This window comes from Hylobates moloch, unplaced genomic scaffold (genome assembly GCF_009828535.3).
Source record: "Hylobates moloch isolate HMO894 unplaced genomic scaffold, HMol_V3 SCAFFOLD_8, whole genome shotgun sequence".
Classification (NCBI taxonomy): Eukaryota; Metazoa; Chordata; class Mammalia; order Primates; family Hylobatidae; genus Hylobates; species Hylobates moloch.
The window spans coordinates 1,791,201-1,809,567 of record NW_026652283.1 but is presented as its reverse complement, the minus strand read 5'-3'; the positions used below and the strand labels follow the sequence as shown (position 1 = coordinate 1,809,567).

The 18,367-nt window shown below is 52.9% G+C and overlaps 2 protein-coding genes across 9 annotated transcripts in view; one reads left to right on the top strand and one right to left on the bottom strand.

Annotated features, from left to right (window-relative positions):
* CACNA2D4 (calcium voltage-gated channel auxiliary subunit alpha2delta 4) overlaps nucleotides 1-11,586 on the top strand; it is a 131,356-nt gene extending 119,770 nt beyond the window's left edge. Inside the window, exons 30-38 of one of the 2 annotated variants that reach the window (XM_058443010.1) lie at nucleotides 2,719-2,789; nucleotides 3,248-3,323; nucleotides 3,920-3,972; nucleotides 4,307-4,359; nucleotides 4,665-4,685; nucleotides 6,859-6,976; nucleotides 8,594-8,709; nucleotides 8,998-9,077; nucleotides 10,630-11,586. In XM_058443010.1, coding sequence (XP_058298993.1) covers nucleotides 2,719-2,789; nucleotides 3,248-3,323; nucleotides 3,920-3,972; nucleotides 4,307-4,359; nucleotides 4,665-4,685; nucleotides 6,859-6,976; nucleotides 8,594-8,709; nucleotides 8,998-9,077; nucleotides 10,630-10,734 — 693 coding nt within the window. In that variant the 3' untranslated portion in view covers nucleotides 10,735-11,586. Of the gene's footprint in view, nucleotides 1-2,718; nucleotides 2,834-3,247; nucleotides 3,324-3,919; nucleotides 3,973-4,306; nucleotides 4,360-4,664; nucleotides 4,686-6,858; nucleotides 6,977-8,593; nucleotides 8,710-8,997; nucleotides 9,078-10,629 lie in introns of those variants that run through there. The other variant, XM_058443008.1, reaches the window with a different exon arrangement.
* Nucleotides 11,587-15,464: 3,878 nt separating this feature from the next.
* ADIPOR2 (adiponectin receptor 2) overlaps nucleotides 15,465-18,367 on the bottom strand; it is a 96,583-nt gene continuing 93,680 nt past the window's right edge. For all 7 annotated transcript variants that reach the window (XM_058442579.1, XM_058442578.1, XM_032159290.2 and 4 more), the window contains one exon: nucleotides 15,465-18,204. In XM_058442579.1, coding sequence (XP_058298562.1) covers nucleotides 18,076-18,204 — 129 coding nt within the window. In that variant the 3' untranslated portion in view covers nucleotides 15,465-18,075. The remainder of the gene's footprint in view (nucleotides 18,205-18,367) is intronic.

The window sequence follows — 18,367 nt, the reverse complement described above, 5'->3', positions numbered from 1 at the left end:
AATGGGACAGGCTTGTAGGAATTAAGACCAGCCTCGTCAGAAGCCTTGTCTCCACCCCGCTGTACTTTCCCAGGGAGCAGAAGACTCGGGTCATTCATTCCCTCACACATTCCTTCAGCAAATGTGCATGGAATAATAACTGTGAACAGGACATGGTGTGGTGCTGTGGGACAGAGGTGGATTTCTGTCCCCTAGAATCCTGCTGTCAGGCGAGGGAGTGACGGAGGGGACACACACACACACACACAGACAGACACACACAGTAACTAGAATAGCAAAAAGCAAGCCCCAGCTGAGAGAGTTCACTCTAGCTGGAGGCACCAGGGAGAGCTTTAGGGCTGTGCCATGAAGAGCAGGCAGGATTTCAATGCCTTTCACTTTCCCATGTGCTGTTCTGTCCCTGGAATGCCCTTGACCCTCCCTGCTGTCCCCCTGCCATGCCCACTGCCTTCTTCCATGCAGCCTGCCGGGGTTTTGGGTTCCCACTCCTTTCCACCTCTGTAGGAGGTGCAGGTTGTCAGCCAGCCCTGTCTGAGAGTTCGTGTGTTCCCTGTCTGTCCATGCAAACTAGTCTGAAGCTCTTGATTTGTGTCCATTTCATTCATCTTTGCATCACACTCACCTGGTGAGTGCCTTATGAATAAAAGGTGTTATGAAATAGTTTTTGGTGGTCAGGCCATTCCAGGTAAAGAGCTAGCAGAGTGTAGACAGACAAGTCTGAGTACCTTTGTCTGAATCTGTTTTCCTACTGCTTGCTTTTGTAATTGACCCATCCATTTTTAGATTACAATTTGCCATGCATTTTTAGTGGGTTGCATCCTTACGTTTTAATTTTATAAGTCAGCTGTTTCCACTTATACTAGAAATACTGTAGGATGTAAGGACTATGTTTTGTTCTTTAAGTCCAATTTGGAAAGTAATACTTCCTGACTTCATCCCAGATTCCTGGCGTGGGCGCATCTGGGGACCTGTGGCCCCATATTGGCTGATTATAAGTCACAGCATTATGAACCATGGGCATGGTACTGGGGTTATTGTCCTGAAACTGCACCATCATCTCTTACTTGAGAGAGAACTTCTCTGGTTGTTCACTGGGCGTTCAGGAGTTGTGCGTTCTGACTAGCCTGTGTCTGGAATAAATCTCTATTCCCTTCAGAAGGATTGCTGGAGTCTCCTTGGCTGCCCAGGGCAGGCCCCAGGTGGGCACCCAGACACCACTGCCTGGCTTTCCTGGAGATTGGCCAGGCCCATGTGCCTCAGCTCCTGTACCAGCCTTGCATTTCTTTTTATTGGTAGTTATCACACATGTCATCATTTTGGGCCCTGGCAGCTAGAAAGCTCTCCATGAAGAACTGACATGGCCATCAGCTTGGTTCCCACCTCCCTTCCCTACCAAAATTCCACATTGACTGAGTATGTCCAGGTACCAAGATACTTTGGGGAATTCAGAGATGAGTAAGACATGGTCCTGTTCTCATGCAGTTTTCAACCAACTATCTTATCAGGCAGAGTGAGAGTAGGACTCCACAGGCTGCCAGTGTGAAGCGGAAGGCCTTGTTCTGGCTGGGAAAGTTAGAATCGAAAGACTTCCCAGCGAGGGTGAGGAAAAAAGTTCCTTGGCGTGAGGACAGAGAAAGGGTAATCAGGGCAGGGACAACAGCCAAGCTGGACCGCGGACCTCTCCTCCTAACGGTGGCTGCCATTTTTCAAGTATTTACTGGGAGCCACACGCTGGACACACGCTATCCCCAATTTTTAAGGACAGCCTACAATAAAGTCGAAATCCAACACCAAAGCCCAAGTTCTGCCACCCTACCATGCTGAGAAACGGCAGACTCAAGAGGCCAAGGCAGGTACACAGGCCATGAGAGGTGGCAGAGTGGAGGGCCTGAGGCCATTCTCAGTCAGCTATGGGGCCACTGCCTGGCACAGGGCACAGATGCCACAAAATGCTGGCTGATGGACAACAAAAGGGGAGCCAGGGGCAGGAGGGAGGGTCCTGTTTTATTTTTTTGGAAATGAAGGCAAGAGTGACCCATCCATGTTGTATTTGAGTAAGATGACTCTGGCAGTGCCACAGGGACAAGAGAAGAGGTCAATTAGGAGGGCAGGTGGGCAGTGGAGACAGGGCAAGGGATCCGGTTAGGTCATTGTCGTGGAGGGGACAAATGACCAATCCACAGGGCACAGTGATTGTGGGAGGTGATGGAGGGACATCAAAAGCGACAGCAGCCCTCTCACACTGGGAAGATGAGGACACCAGCGTGCATGAGACAGGCGCTGCTTTTGACCTTGACCTGCAGAAACGTGTTTTATATCTGACCCAACACACACACACACACACACAGCATATACAACAAATCCAGTTTCATAAAACATTCTTTAATCTTGCTGCAAGTGATTCACACAGAATTGTTCCAAGGAATTCTGTATCATTTAAAAAATCATATTGCAGCCTCTAGGCTGGTCTCATAGTCAGCCAGCGGGTGACTGCTTCCAGTTTAGGAAGCACCAGGCTGGACAGTAAGGAGGGAGCCAGGACCGGAGAGGGGCGTGGGTGGAAGGGTTCAGCTGGATTATGCTGAGAGGCAGTTAGAGGGAAAGCCCAGCTGGCACCAAAAGCCCCAACCTGAGCTGAATTAATAGTTCTGGACTCAGAAGGCTCCATCCTGCTCCATCTCTCTCCCTCCCTCTCTCTCTGCTGTCCCTCTCTCACAGATGGGAAGATTTCTGGGGGAGGTGGATGGTGCTGTCATGACCCAGCTGCTCAGCATGGGGGTGTTCAGCCAGTAAGTGGGGCACACTCCTCCCCAGTCCAAATAGACATAGCAAACCGAGAGCTGATGCTAAGTGGTCCTGGCGGATCTCGGGATCCTGACCTCCAAAACCCACAGTGGGTGCCCCCAAAGAGCTCCAAAAGCAACCTTTATGGAGCCAGGGTGTCAGCATGATGTGGGGAGGGCGGCGTAAGGGCATGTGGGCATCCCTGGGAGGGACCCCGCAGCTCAGACCCTAGAGGGAAAACCATCCAACTCCGAGGGCAAAAGCCATTTGCTCTTCATTGTCTTAAAACCATTCCAAGTGCAGAAATGTAATTTTCAGCATGAGCTGTCTTCTGATCTGCTGTCCTAGCTCAGGCGCCCTTGGGAATTGCGGTAAATGGATGCTCTGCTAGTAAAGCCTCCTGAGGCAGGGGCAGGGGGTGGGGGTGGCTTTGGACTCATCGCAGCCCGCGTCTGATTTTCAGAGTAACCATGTATGACTATCAGGCCATGTGCAAACCCTCAAGTCACCACCACAGCGCAGCCCAGCCCCTGGTCAGCGTGAGTGTCACCCAGCCCTTCCCTCAGCCAGCCAGCCAGTCCCCTGCCCTGTCCTGGAATGAGGTCACTGGTCCTTGTTCTCACCCACCTTGGGTGTCTGGCCTCAGGACCCTACCTTGACTGTCTCCACCTTCTGCTCAGAGCCACTGCTCTCAGTCCCGCTCCCAGGCAGGCCTGTGGGTCTGGCTTTGGGGCTTCAAAGAGACTGCTCTGGTAGTTGTGACATAACAGTGCCTCTGGCGGAGACAAAGAGAGCAGCCTGCCCCAGCCTCAGCCCCTGACATTGCCGCCTGATCACCGGGGATCCTCAGCAGTGCAGCACCAGGATGAGGGCTTGACTCATCTCCTGGAGGGGCATGTCCAACCCCACCCGAGATGTCTGACCTGCAATATGCATTTCCCAGCTAGCTCAGCCCTGCAGGGCAGGTGGGAGATAGGGGGATAGGGGGTGCTGGGCTGCGGGCCTGTGCTCTGCTGCCCCCACTCCCAGTGGCAGGGCAGCCCACTCTCTGGTCTCTCTGAGGGTGGTGTTGGGGTGGGGGGGCACCGTCACCCTTGGACCTAGGTGTGAGCGGTGTGCACGCTCTCCTTCCCAGCCAATTTCTGCCTTCTTGACGGCGACCAGGTGGCTGCTGCAGGAGCTGGTGCTGTGAGTGGGGGTAGACATGGGGCTGGGGGAGGGCTGCATGCGAGGGTGGCTTAGGAGGGTGTGCTTGAGCAGGGGGCTGCAAGGTATCCAGGACAACCCACTTGCTACCAGACCCCAGGGAAGGAGGGCACAATCCCTGGGCATGGACACCACCTCTTCCCTGCATGCTGCCCCTGGGAGGGACCTCATTGCTCACACCAGAGCCCTCAAGCAGGGAAGAGGGTGTCCTGGAGGAGAGGGGATGGGCCGGGGGCTGTCAGGGATACTCCAGCCTCTTGGGAACCCAAGTCAGGAGGGATCGGAAGTCTCCGAGATTCAGTCCTGTGTCCGACAGGTTCCTGCTGGAGTGGAGCATCTGGGGCTCCTGGTACGACAGAGGGGCCGAGGGTGAGTGCACGGAGCTGCAGGGCCATGTGCTGAAGAGTGGTGGCATTTTGGTCCACTAATGTGAGACCATTCCCCGTGGGGTGGGTGACAGTGGGGATAGGTGACCCTGAAGCATTGTTGTTCACATCTCACCCTGCGTGGCCTTCTCTCATCACCTCCCTCACTCCTGGCTCTGTGTGTGACATCATCTTGGGACACCACCACTCCATGTGCCATCATCACCACCCCATGACATCCTGCCTTCATGTGCCACCATGTTCTTCCTGTGCCGTGTCCACCCTGTGCTGGGCTTATGTTCCGGCCAGCCAAAAGTGTCTTCCATCACTGTAAGTAGCCTCGCTGAGGCGATCCCTGCTGGCGGTGGGTTGGGGACGCAGCAGGAGCTACAAAGAACCCATCCTCCATGACCTGTCCCAGGAATGACCGCAAGCAGGGCTGAGCTCTCCCGGTTTGAAGTACCATTCCTGGGGGTTGGGGGACTGGGGAGTCTAGCCCAGTTCTAATCCCACACGAGGGCAGTCAGGCCCCAGGGAAAATGAGAAACTCCAGCCTCCCCTTGGGTGAGAACATGTAATTCCAAGAGGAAGGGTGGTGTGGCCGGGTGGCCATGAGCCAGTATGAGTGAGCAACCTCCAGCCCACCCCTTGGAGAAGCAAACAGCGGCGCCCCAGCCCAGGCATCACCCGCCCTCAGCAGGACTCCGGGTTCCAGGGGCCCCAGGAAGCTCTCAGGATGATTCCCCTGCAGGACCCTGTGTCTGAGGACAGAGTCCCCTAGGGGACCCCAGGAAGCTCTCAGGATGATTCCCCTGCCCCTGTGTCTGAGGACAGAGTCCCCCAGAGGCAGCAACAATGAGAGGCCACAACACAAAGCCGGGTGGCTGTGGCCACACGTGCAGGACGGCAATGAGCCTGGCCTTTCAAAGCACTCACTCCCTGGGCGCCTGGGCCCTCCATGACCACAGGAGGCCATCTTGCCTCGCGGGCTCTGCTCAGCTCCTCCGTGTTCATAGAACCTTTGCCATGGGGTTCCAGAACTTCCCACCACCTGGGCTGTCCCCAGCTTATCCCATCTCTTCATCTCCGCTGTGGTCCCCTCTCTGGCTTGCTCTTCGTTCTCTTCTGCTGGCCTTGGCTTGGGGCTTCCTCTGCCCCTGGGCTCAGGGCAGTTCGGGCTGTGTCTCCAGACTCCTTCTGGACTCACATCCACGATCGGGTGGGGCTGCTCTGGGGCATTCACAGTCACTAGGTGTCAGTGACAGGACACTGTCCCCTCTGTCTCTGTCAGCAGCTGCATCTTGCAAAAGTTGAAGATGATCCCCCTCAATCTGCCTGCTCAGAATTTCTCTTCTCTGGGGTACCTATCCCCTGGAGCGCCTCCCCCTGGCCTGCACAGGTGTCAGTGTCCTCAGTGAAGGAGCACTGGACTTGGAGTCCCAGGCCGGGGTGTAGGTGCTGCAGCCCCTTCCACTGCGTGACCCTGGGGACGCCACTCAACCCTGCCGTTGTCAGGCAGGCGTCTGTGCCCAGCCCTGGGGACAAAACTCACAGCCCTGGCCTCTGTGGGCTTGCTCCTCTCAGTGAGGGTTTTCTGCATGCCAGCTAGTGTCCCCTCTGGGTTTCGAGCTCTGGCTGGAAGTTTCTGGGTTTGGAAGTTGAGGAGACCCATGCTGTCCTGTAGGACTCTGCATGAGCCTGGGAAGGTAGCTCACACCCGTGCCCCCTACCTCTAGGTCTATCCCTGGGGGCTACAGCCAGGCCCTGAGAACAGAAGGGCCATACAGACAGCCTGTGCGGCAAGGCCCTGCCCTGCCATGTGCCCACCTCAGGCGGCTCCGGGAGGGAGCGGACTTGGGTCCTGCAGAGCGGGGCTGAGGCACTCGCCTCCACCTTTGGTTGAGTCCACTGTCCTTGTCCCAGGGAGCTAGGGCAAATCGCACAGCCCCCAAGGAGTCCTGCACCCGGCGGCTGTGCCTTCTGGGCTTCCGCAGCCCCAGGCCTGGAGCCCGGCTGCCCCCACCCCAGGTGCTCAGGCTCAGTGGATGGAGCGTGGGCCTGGCTATGTGGGAGACGAGGGCAGGATTGCCCAGGAAATGCATTGGGTCTGTCCACAGTGAAGGGACGGGTGGTGGGCCTAAGTACCCCAAGCCACCGCTTGGTGCCCCTCCTGCCTCTGCTCCCCGCTCAGACCCTCCCCCGGGATCTGAGTGCCGGAAGGAGCCCTGGAGATGGTGCACTGCCCCCAGCTCACAGAGAGGGCCAGGCTCCCAGAGAGGAAGCGCTTTCCCTCCACCGAGACACAGGGCCCCTCCGTGTGTCTTCCCTCCCTTCACCCCCACTGGCTCCTCCCACACGTGTCCTGAGAACTGCCTAAGGAGGGACCATCTGCAAATGGACTGGGGTGAACTCTGGCCCTGGGAGTGCTGAGGCAAGGTCACCCCAGGCCATGCCCTCCGAGGCCCCTTCAGTGGCGTGATGTCCTTTCTCTGTCTGCCCGCAGCCCACAAACACAAGAAGCAGGACCAGCTGCAGCCCTGCGACACGGAGTACCCGGTGTTCGTGTACCAGCCGGCCATCCAGGAGGCCAACGGGATCATGGAGTGCGGGCCCTGCCGGAAGTAAGACCCCAGGGCGGCGCCGACCGTCCCGCCACACTCAAAGTCTAGGCAGGGCCGCGGAACCCCCAGGGAGCCGGCTGCACAGCCGGGAGGAGGGAGACGCTTCTAAGTGCAAGCCCGCGCTCCCAGGGTCTTCCCCACCGTCCTCAGCGGAGGAGACACGCAGGGGGCGGAAGGTCTGAGGCGGGCAGGACGGCTGGGGACCGGGACAGCTGCCTTAGGGGAGTGGGGAGAGGCTGTCCCGAGGCCAGACCCTGTGTCGCGAGCCCTCCCCACCAAGGCCGCAGCCGTGACCCCACGGCGTCTCTGGGCGAGTGGGCCCTTCAGCGGGCCTCCCCCACCCTGTTCAGGCGGTGCCCAGGGCGGTGCCAGTGCCCGCGGCTGAGCTGCGTGGGGAGAACCTGGAAGGCAGAGGGAGGCGCGAGAAGAGAAGCCCGAAAGTGTGCGATGTCCTCGGGTCGCTGGGAACCCCGCGGGCAGCAGCCCTGTCAGGCTTCCTGCTGTGTGGAAGCCGCTAGTTACAACCCGCCCTGGCCCCGGGGAGGCAGCGAGGCCGGACGGAAGGGTCTCCTGCTGACCCCCGCACCCGAGCCCGGGAGGACCCCCACGCTGGGAATGCAGCGGCCTCCTCGAGCGTCGCCTCAGCCAGACGTGCCTCTCGCCAGGCGGTCCCTAGACCCCCAGGCCCGTGGCACACCATTAACAGTGCGGCACCTGCGGCGCTGGCATCGGGGGCTCCCTTCTCCGCCTCCTTGCGCGTCGTGCTGCGCGGGTTTCACCCCGGGTTATGTGCAGGGTTGAGGGCTGAGATTAGCGTTCCGTGTGCACTTGTCTCAAAGGCTCGGTGCGAGGATAGAGCCAGCGGTCTCCGGAGTGAAGCGAGCGCTTCAGAGTAGACAGACCTGAGTTTAAAACTGGCCCTGCTCTTGCCGGCTCATGGCCGTGGGCGAGTGACTTCGCCTCCTCTAGTCTCCGTTTTCTCATCTACAAAATGGGCCACCACCAGCCTCATACAGAGCTGTGAAGGCTGAGAGTATACATGGCTGTGGTGTGCACATGCGGGTGTGTGAGGCCACCCGTCCCAGGGGAGGCGCTCGGTAGGCGGCGCTGTGACTGCTGGGAAGGCCGTGGGCGGGCTCCGCCCCACCCCGCGCCACTCCTCGCAGGGCGGCCTCGCCGAGCGCGGGACCACTGCGCCACCTGGTGGCCAAGCTCCAGCGCTGCCGCTTCGCCCAGGCCTTGCCCCCACCACCCTCACCCAAAGCAGGTGTTGCCTCGCCCGCCCACTTGCTCGGGACGGTCTTGATTTACGCCTGTCGTCCCTGCATATATTAATAAATAACAACTCTGCACTCTCCAAAGCAGTCCAGTTTGGACTTCCTCACTTCCTCCAGTCTGCTAGGAAAGGAAATGCAGCAGCAAAGGCTTGTGAGGAAAGCCAGTAGGACTGAGCCATCTGCCAGGCCCGTTCCCTTAGCTGCCCCGACCCGCCCTGCCTCATGGTTCTGGGCTTCCCTGCCACCCTAACTCCACACTACAGTCTCTAGAAGTTCCTTCCCTAGAAGCCCTTCTCGTGGTCGCCACGGAGCCATCCTCGATTCCCTTTCTTTGCTGCAGGGTATTTGTGGTGCAACAGATTCCCAACAGTAACCTCCTCCTCCTGGTGACAGACCCCACCTGTGACTGCAGCATCTTCCCACCAGTGCTGCAGGAGGCGACAGAAGTCAAATATATCCTGCAATCCTCGGGGATGTGTGCGGTGGGGGCGGGGGCTGTAGGAGGTGTCTGTAGGGCTCAGATTTTGAGCAGCGGGGCCAGCCTCCTTCACCACCCGTCTGTCCTCCACAGGGCTCCGTTATTTGTTCTCTAACCCTTCCCTGGGCCCCGGTGCTGCCTCCTGACCCTAAAGCTGCTTGCAGGGCAACTGGTGGCACCAGAGCAGGTTCTTCCAGACCTTGTTCCAGTCTGCAGAATGGGCTCCGGTCCTGAGATATTGACCTTAACAGTGGCTTCTGCACATAATGCCTCTGTCAAATGTGACCGGATGCGCTCCCAGAAGCTCCGCCGGCGACCAGACTCCTGCCACGCCTTCCATCCAGAGGTGAGGGTTGAGGCAGATCGAGGGTGGGCTGGATCTTCATCCCCAAGCCCTCTGTGCCTGGGTCTGTGCCCCTGCAGACAGGAGCATTTATGGATGCCAGTGAACACACCTGTGCCTGTGCTTCTCGGGGGAAACATTCGCGTTTATGCCCTGTGACACTGTGATATCATCAAGAAACAGATCTTTAGTCTTTGTCCTGATTTCTGGCAAGCTCCTAAAACCCCTGTTATCTCCTGAGTGATTAGGGTAACAGGTGCATCTTTTGTTATAGTGTTTGGTCTTAGTCCCTGGTTCCTTCACAGGTGCCTCTAAGACCCTTGGAATGATAGAGGTATCTTTGTATGCTAATTAGATGACTGGTGGCTGGGGGCCCTAGACAGGATGAGGGCTGGTTACAGGAAACGCCAAGGCAGGATTAGAGGGTTGGGACTTTTGGCTCCAAGCCCCTGGCTTCTGGGAAAGGAAGGGGGCTGGAGATTGAGTTAATCACCAATGGCCAAAGATTTAATCAATGATCGTAATGAAGCCTCCATAAAATCCCTGAACCATTGTGTTTGGAGAGTGTCAGAGTTGGTGAAAGGGTGTGGGGGCTCTGCGCACCCCGTGCCTTGGCCTATGTGTCTCTTCCACTCGGCTGCCTGAGCTGCGTCCTTTATAATAAACTGGTAATGGTGAGGGAAGCACCTTCCTGAGTTTAGTGAGCCACGCTAACAACTCACGGAGCCTGAGACAGGGTCATGGGAACCCTAGATTTACAGCCAGTCTGTCAGAAGGACAGGAGACCTGGGGCTTGCGATTGGCATCTGAAGTGACGGCCACCTCGTGGGACCGAGCCCTGTAACTTACGGGATCTAATGCTAACTCTCCATAGTGTCAGACTTGAATTGAGTTTCAGGACAGACACCCAGTTGGTGTCCAGAGAGTGGGGTGGGGAAAACCCTTCACATTTGTTGAAGCGGTGGTGTGAAAACACAGCAGAGCCCCTATGTCATTAAAATACGAAGTCAACCAGGATCCCAAGGTGCTTTAACAAAGAGCCACGCTTCCTAGGGCTTGGGCCCTAGGTGAATTAGAATGCATTTTCCCATCTTACCCTCATTCCCGCTACACTTAGTTCCGAATGATCTGAGCAATGTGAGGAGGCCGTCATGTGGATAATCGTCATAGTAGCTGTACGGATCCAGAACCGAGACCCAGGTGTCAGGCCCTGAGCCGGGTGCTTCATACACAGTCCGGTCTGCTGGGACCAATAATCCCCATCAGAGATGCTCCCAGAGTTGAGGACTTTCCTGAAGCCATTCTGAGAGGATGACCCCACAGCCACTCCAAGCCTGGGGGCAAGCAGAGAAGGCTGGTGCCCCCCTCCCATGCTGAGGGGCTAGCCTTTGCTTTCCCCCAAAAGGTAGGGGCCTAAGAAAGGTAGCAGTGCTTCCCCTGCTTTCCAAAACTCCCCTTTCCCCAGGATTTTGGCCCCCATTAGTGGTGGAAGCCCCTCCCTTTTCGAGGGTCCTCCTCTGAGTGCTGCCTTCTCACCTCTGCTCTGCGTTCGCAGGAGAATGCCCAGGACTGCGGCGGTGCCTCGGACACCTCAGCCTCGCTGCCCCTACTCTTGCTGCCTGTGTGTGCCTGGGGGCTACTGCCCCAACTCCTGCGGTGACACCACGCAGCCTGACCTGTGTTTTAGCAAGGTGATCCTTCCAGAGCCATCCCAAAAAGTCAGCACTGACATGGGATGCAGCCAACTGCAGTTGGGTTGCCCCAGGCCAATGCTCCTCTCAGTCCTGGGTTGGTGGCCCCTGCCTCCGGAGAATGCTGGATGGAACAAGAAACCAATCAATCAGCTGGCGCCACTTTCAAGACGCTTCATGGTGCCCGGTACCATCCGCCCCAGGTCTCAACATGAGCATACTTCTAACCTAACCTTCCTGTCTCCTCTTTGGGAAGCCAGCATGAGCTCAGCTGGGACCAAGACAAAATAATTTAGTTCTTCCTGTACTCCAGAGTCCAGACCCAGCCAAGAAAGGGTCAGTTGTTCTGACCCTTTCTGTCGGAGTGGTCTCTGGTAGAACCCAAGGACTTCTGGGTACTGAGAAAAAGCAGCTGAATGAGGCCAAATGCAGAGACGAGGCCAAGGCAAGAACACGCCCCAACTAAAGCGCAGATTCCCCAAAGTGAGGCTCGTGGTGGAAGGCATCTCACTTTCCCAGCTGCTGCTCAAAAAGGTTTTGACTGTGTTGGGATGGAGGTTGGGTAAGGGAATGGTCAAGACTGAGAAAGGAATGAAACCCATTCAGGAAATATCGACAGGGCTACATGTGATGTCCCCAAACTGCTGCTATTGAAGAACTTCTCAAAACTTCTTTACAAAGCCCTAAAGGAAAGTTTGCATCTATGAAAAGCCAGTAGGCTGAGACATCCAATTGCTGCATGGAAATTGATGTACATTCAGGGGACGGCAAAAACAGCTGTAAAATAGTGAAAAAGAGCAGTTGTTGTGCTCTTTTCTGGCCACTGATTTACAAAAGAATCTATTTGATGCGTCCCCGGAGTGAAATCCTTAGGGTTGGAACTTGTGGGAACATTCCAACTTGCTAAGCAGGGTCCACTGGGAGGGAAGCTCTATCTGGGAATCCACCCCCAGTGCACACACATCTGCCCCAGGGTCCCAAGGCCCTGCAGCTTCCTCCCCCCACCAAACCCCAAGACCTGGATCCCAGGCGACAACCGTCTCCACAGTGAGAGCAACATTAAGGGCAAAACCATGGAGAAATTTGGGAGAGGCCGGCCTCAAATCTTTCCGTTTAACAAACCCCAGTGATGGGCATGGATAGTATGCAGGGCTTTGGGGGCCCTTCCCCCTGCTCCTCCATCACCCTCAGCCTCCACATTTCAAAGTACAAGCTGTTCAAGTTTCCTACCAGCAAATAGCCCTAACTTGCCTCTAGAGTAGGCCAAATGCCAACTCCGTAAAACACACTTACATTATAGGCTACAGAATGTCACTCTTGCCATCATGTCTTGCAACAACCCTGTGAGGGCAGTATTAATGCCCCCTTACAGCAGAAGACACTGCAGCTCGGAGAAGCCAGCTTAAGTGGCAGAATAATGCTAGAACAGCTAAGGTTTACACGTACCAAATAAATGTCTCAGCTCATTCCATCCTCACAACAGCCCCCTGAAAGTGGGTACTATCATTAGTCCCATGTTATAGAAACTGCAGCAGAGTTGAAAATTGCCTCCAAATTATTGGAAGAGTACGTAAAGACTGAATGTGATATATTCACATAACATGCTTGAAACTGCCTGGGATATAGTAAATGCTAAATAAATACATGCTAACTGCGATCATTACATTACCTTGTTTCATGGAGGTGGGGACAAAGAAATTACAATTATTTAGATGCCAGGAACAATAAGGTGTTCAACAGGCCCAGCAGGGTTAAGAAAGCAAGGAGCCCTTTCCAGCCCCTGGGCTGCCATCACTGAGTGTCCCAACCATGTGTCACGAGGCCTCACTTGTGCTGCACACAGCAGGGTGAGCACTAACTCTCGCCCTGCCACTTCCTGCCAAGGCCGTGGCCGCCCACCTGCCGTTCATTCTTTGGCATTAAGGCACATTCTGACCTCCAACTGCATTTGACCCCAACTACCAACTCACAGACACCAAACAGCAGTCTCTCTAGGACAATAACCCAGTGTTATCTTTTGGAAGGGTTATCTTCCCCACCCAAACAGGAAGAGCACTTTCAGGCAAATTTATCAACTCTTAAAAAGCCAAGCTTAGGAAGCTGGAGCAGCTTCTGGCCTTGTTTTGTCTGCTTCCTCTGGGCCCCGTATCTCTGCATGGCCAAGGGGAATCCCTTTCAAGACCATTGGAAGGAAAAACCATTTCTGATAAACTAACCTTCTCTACCTTGGAGAACAGAATATTCTCGTAAGCTTTGCCTTTGAAGGTCAGAACGATTCCTCTTCTACTTTTAGCAGAACCACTAAAGGACAGCAGGTGGCAGCCTGACTCACTCTAAAGCCCATCACCTGCTCTCAGAGGCATGAACATGGAACCTAAGTTAATAAATAAGAATGCAGAATTTTGAAATCTTATGTTGTACACCTTTGGAGGACCAGGAACTTAAGGATGATGTCAGATCTTCCTTCCTGAGTACCAAGGATATGTTAACTACTAAATCCACCTAATAATGTTGTGTATTTTAATAGAAGAGCTTTCAGGGAAAATGCTTCAACCACTTCATTAAGCTCAGTGAAGTTTTGGTTCACGGGGTGGCAGGGAGGCAAGAAAGTGGGCGTATCATACGGCCAGAAAAGTAAATGAAGTCCACAAAGGGACGGAATTGGAGCGAGGGTTTGGCAGAAAACCCAGCCAATCACTATGGGAAGTTTGAGGAAATTATCTATAGAAGCCACAGCATCTCAGGGTGGGCTCTAGAGGATGGATCGTTGGCCTCATTTTAACAGAACACCCAGGCTAGACAAGCAAACGGCCACTTGCCCATGCTACATGGCAAATGGCACAACCGAGATCTGAAGCTACGCTTTTCATTTCCAGGTAGCGTAGCACGGTAGGGACGGTGGGACACTAGGATGGCGGTCACAAGAGGCCACCGCACGTGACGCTTCCTTCCTGCCCCATGCCATCATAAGCAGCCTCTACATGAGTGAGACAGGCTGCCCTTGTTTCGCCAAGTCAAACAGCTGAAGGCAGAAAAGACTTGTACATTAGACAGGGTGTTGGTGGGGGGTAGGGGTGGTGCTGGCTAGCAAATGGTTCATGCCCTCTGAGGGGAGGACAAAGTGAAACACTACAATTGAAGCCGAATATTCAAGAAGAGGATGTTGTTTCTGGGATGATTTTAAAGTAACATTGCCCAGAGGGTTCTCTAGGCACCCAGAGCCCAGCACTCTGTAAGGTCAGAATCCAAACTTGTCCTTATCTACTTCCTCTACAACCACCATATGACATCACCTGAGTATCAGGAACCATACAGACACCTTTTTTTGGGGAGATGGAGTCTCGCTCTGTCACCCAGGCTGGAGTGCAGTGGCATCGTCTCAGCTCACTGCAACCTCCACCTCCCAGGTTCAAGCGATTCTCCTGCCTCAGCCTCCCGAGTAGCTGGGATTACAGGTGCCTGCCACCACGCCCAGCTAATTTTTTGTATTTTTAGTAGAGATGGGGTTTCACCATTTTGGCCAAGCTGGTCTCAAACTCCTTACCTTGTGATCCGCCCACCTCAGCCTTCCAAAGTGCTGGCATTACAGGCGTCAGCCACCATGCCCGGCTCAGATGCCTTTTAGTAAGAGACTAGGAAAAGACAAGTGGGTTATTAGTAGGCTTCAGCTAATATTGTTTGTCAAAAGCAGGGAATGATCCAGTGTCTAAGCCCAGTTAAGGTACGGGACACTCTAAAGTTAAATCTATACTTAAAAATGAGAATTCAGAATGAACATATTATCCCAATACTGGAAATGCCCTTCCAAAAACTAAATTTACCTAAGGCAAAAGGGTTGGAATTCCTTTTTTTTATTTCAAACACCAACTCGAACCAGATCCTCCTCTTATATAGAAGGGACTAGGTTAATGAACCCCAAAACCTTTAAGTCAATGTATATGAGACTGTTTAATCAGAATAATAAATACAGAAAGGTTTTCTTAAATTTTCTCTTCACTCTTTTCTCCAATACAGTGCTGGCACTAGAGTCATTCTTAAAACTTCCTAAGCTTCAGTCTCCCCATCTATAAAATGAGAGTGAAAATACTCCTGACTGGCTCAAAGCGTTGTGATTATGATCATATGACATCGACAGTTCTCTAACACATCGCTTGGCATCAAGTGTTACATTAGAGACTATTTTTATAAACTTCAATAATAAATAAGAACTGCCCCTTAGAGCCGCTCTCCCCTCCGTTCTAAACCTAGTCCAAGTTACGACGAAAGCTTGAGTTAGGAAACAGGAGTTGGGCATAAGCACTTTGATTTCTGCATCCCAAATGGGAAGTTCCCAAAAATTTCTTAAATCACAGTGTCTAAATTAGAGCTTCAGAAAAGTGCCAAAAGCTAAGGGGAGGTAAGCCACCACGCCCAGCTAATTTTTTGTATTTTTAGTAGAGATGGGGTTTCACCATTTTGGCCAAGCTGGTCTCAAACTCCTTACCTTGTGATCCGCCCACCTCAGCCTTCCAAAGTGCTGGCATTACAGGCGTCAGCCACCATGCCCGGCTCAGATGCCTTCTAGTAAGAGACTAGGAAAAGACAAGTGGGTTATTAGTAGGCTTCAGCTAATATTGTTTGTCAAAAGCAGGGAATGATCCAGTGTCTAAGCCCAGTTAAGGTACGGGACGGCAATAAGAAAACACACAACAGAAGGTCATACTTCATTTGGTTCTTTTTATTAGAAACTGAGAATACAGCAAGTAGGGAAATCCCACATCAATGGAACCATCACACAGATAGATGCCTTTCTGGAACCCCAACCTTCTATGATCCCCAAAAATGTGCTTTGTGGCTTTAGCATAATTTATAAAGGGGAAGAGGGAAAATACTGAAAAAGGCCACTATTTAATGGTGAAAGAATGAAGCTGTAGAGGTCCCAACCAGCCTAGGGCCAAAAAAGAAAATTAAAAATCTGCACAGAGCAAGCAAGCCTCTGACTGCTGAGAGTAAGGCATTCAGGCGCCAACCTGGTGAGAGTTCTCAGCGAGCACTGTCAGGTCAAGTGCACATGAGGCTGTTGGTAGTGAGTTGCACGTAGACACACACATAGAAATGGGCACACACATGCCCACATACACACCCGAAAGAGGGAGATTTTACTGGATTACACATCAGTGATGTTAATTTCGTTTTTCCTAAGGGTTTGTGCTATGTTGAACCAGATCTTCCAGCTTTGGGGTGTGGGTGACTGCACCCAGAGGCTGCTACTTCTGTTGGTGTTGTGACAGGGCTGCACCTCTACACTGTATCCCAAAGTGCATGACCGAAGAGCAAGTCTGGCTTCTGATATGTGCTGTTGCTCCCAAGAAACTAAGTGGGCTTCTGTCCAAATGGCCACTGTCCTGCTGGACTATGCTTTCTCAAAGGGATTAATACTGTTCTTTATTCTGTCAAGCACTGCACCAGTTCATCCACTGAGTCTTTTGCTCGGTCCACCTAGCACCTAGGACAGTGACCTTATCCAGAACCAAAACGCTCAAGTTCTTCTCAACTTCTACACTGGATTCTTTCTTCCTGGATCCCACCTTTTGCTGGAGATTGGAAGGGCAAGGGAGGAAAATAACTGAGAAAACTCTACTGAATAAATAGGAGACCCTTCCCATATTCCCAAACACCTACTAAGGATGCCAGTCCCCATGCTCAGGACCTCCATGTTTAGTTCTAATATCCACAATCCCAGGATATAATGGAGTCATCCCAAGTCTTTGATGATAGTAACCTAAGACTCAAGCGCTATTTTGGTGGCTCACCTATGGGCCAAGATCAGAATTCCATGAACCAGATCCTTTCCCCACCACTTTCTCTGACACCGTATCAGGTAGGCCTGAGACATGAGCCATCGTCTTGTACCTCACTCCCTGGCAATAACATAACATTGCCTTTAAAATGCCACACCACTCTATCCCTGTAAAGTGGGGTTCAGTGAGTGCTGACAACTCCGTACTACAACTGGCTTTAAGAGTTCTGCTGGCTTTCTTATTCAAGGAGAGCCGAGGTGTCTGTCACATCCAGGCTTACCAAGACAGTGTACCAGAGGTAAAGGTCATCCTTCCTAATTCAAAGGAAGGGTCTACCAATCTATGTAGACGAGCTCAGGAGAAACCTGGACACGTCAGAATCTCATTTGCGGCTAGCTCCATGCCAAGAACTATGTCAGAGAAAGGTCCATTTCTATTCCCTCAAGGAGGAAGGGTAGTTAGGGCAGTGATTTTTAATAGAGGGAAATTTAGAGAGTGTTCCAGAGCTCCACAGCAAGGATATGGAAAACTGTCACATCCCTCTAGTAAGATTTACCATAAAAGTGAGCGGGATGCCAGGAAGTAATCGGATCAGCCCATGCTAATGTTTCTAGAGCTCCTCCATGGTCTCCAGCACCCCTTTACCAGCTGCTAGGAGTGCACCAGTCTCTCAAATGACAATGACACCCTAACTAGAGCCTTTATCTAATGTCCTGTCGGCCATTCATGTGCTGCTTCCACTGAGAAAACACACACCACTCCCCTCTACCTCAGGCCTCCCAAAGGGAGTGGTCATGTGACCACCGGGCTAGGGCTATACTCTCTGCCCCATTAGGGTCCAAGGTATGTCAGCCTTTAGAAGGCACCTTGGTGCACCAAGACACTGTACATTCTGGGGCTATCACCTGATCCTCCTACAGTCAATTTTGTGCAAAATTCAAACAGTGTGTGGTACTTGCGTGTTTCATTCTATACAAAAATTCTCCCTCCCTCCCTTACCCCTATGTTTTAAACATTTATATAAAGTCTTATTTAAACAGTTAGAAATCTTATTTACATTAATTTCTTGGTTCTCCCAAAAGAGCATTTAAAATCACACTCCCACCCCTTATCGGATATAAATGTTCACGTAAATTGCTTTGTATTATTGTCATAGAGAGAGAGAAAGGGAGAAGAAAGAACCACCAGCTAAACTGTTTCGCCATCTTCTACAAATAAATATGATATGGATCAGAAGCCAGTTTGCCAAGGGTCTTGCAGAGCCCGCAATCAGTAGATCCCAAGAATAAGCCAGGGTTTGGGCTATGTCTCCTTTTCTCCCAATTGATGCACTCCATCCTTTGAGGTATGATTTATTTTTGTTTTTCTTTTCTCAGTCATGTACCACGCAGAGCCCCTGGGCCGTCACAAAGCCCACGAGGCTGTCAAAGTTTTGGGGCTCCTCTGGTACTGGCATCAGTAGCCGGCAGGGAGGCCAGCAAGTGCTGCAGGCCCTGGTTTAGGGTCACAGTCCCTGGCTACTGGTAGGTATCACAGTGCATCCTCTTCACTGCAGCCCCCGCCGATCATGAAACGAAACTCCTGGAGGTTTGAGACACCATGGAAGTGAACAAAAGCTCCAGCAACCACAAAGATATGAAACAGCTGATGAGAGTGAAACTGGAGGGGAAAAAAAGGAGAGAAGCGGGGTAGAGAAACCCATACATTATTAAGACTGCTAAAGACTCTTAGGATCGTTTAATCCTGGTTTATGCTGAGCAGAAGGTAGGGAATGGATGTGACAGAGCTCAAATTCAAGGTGTCCACAGATCCTGGAACATCC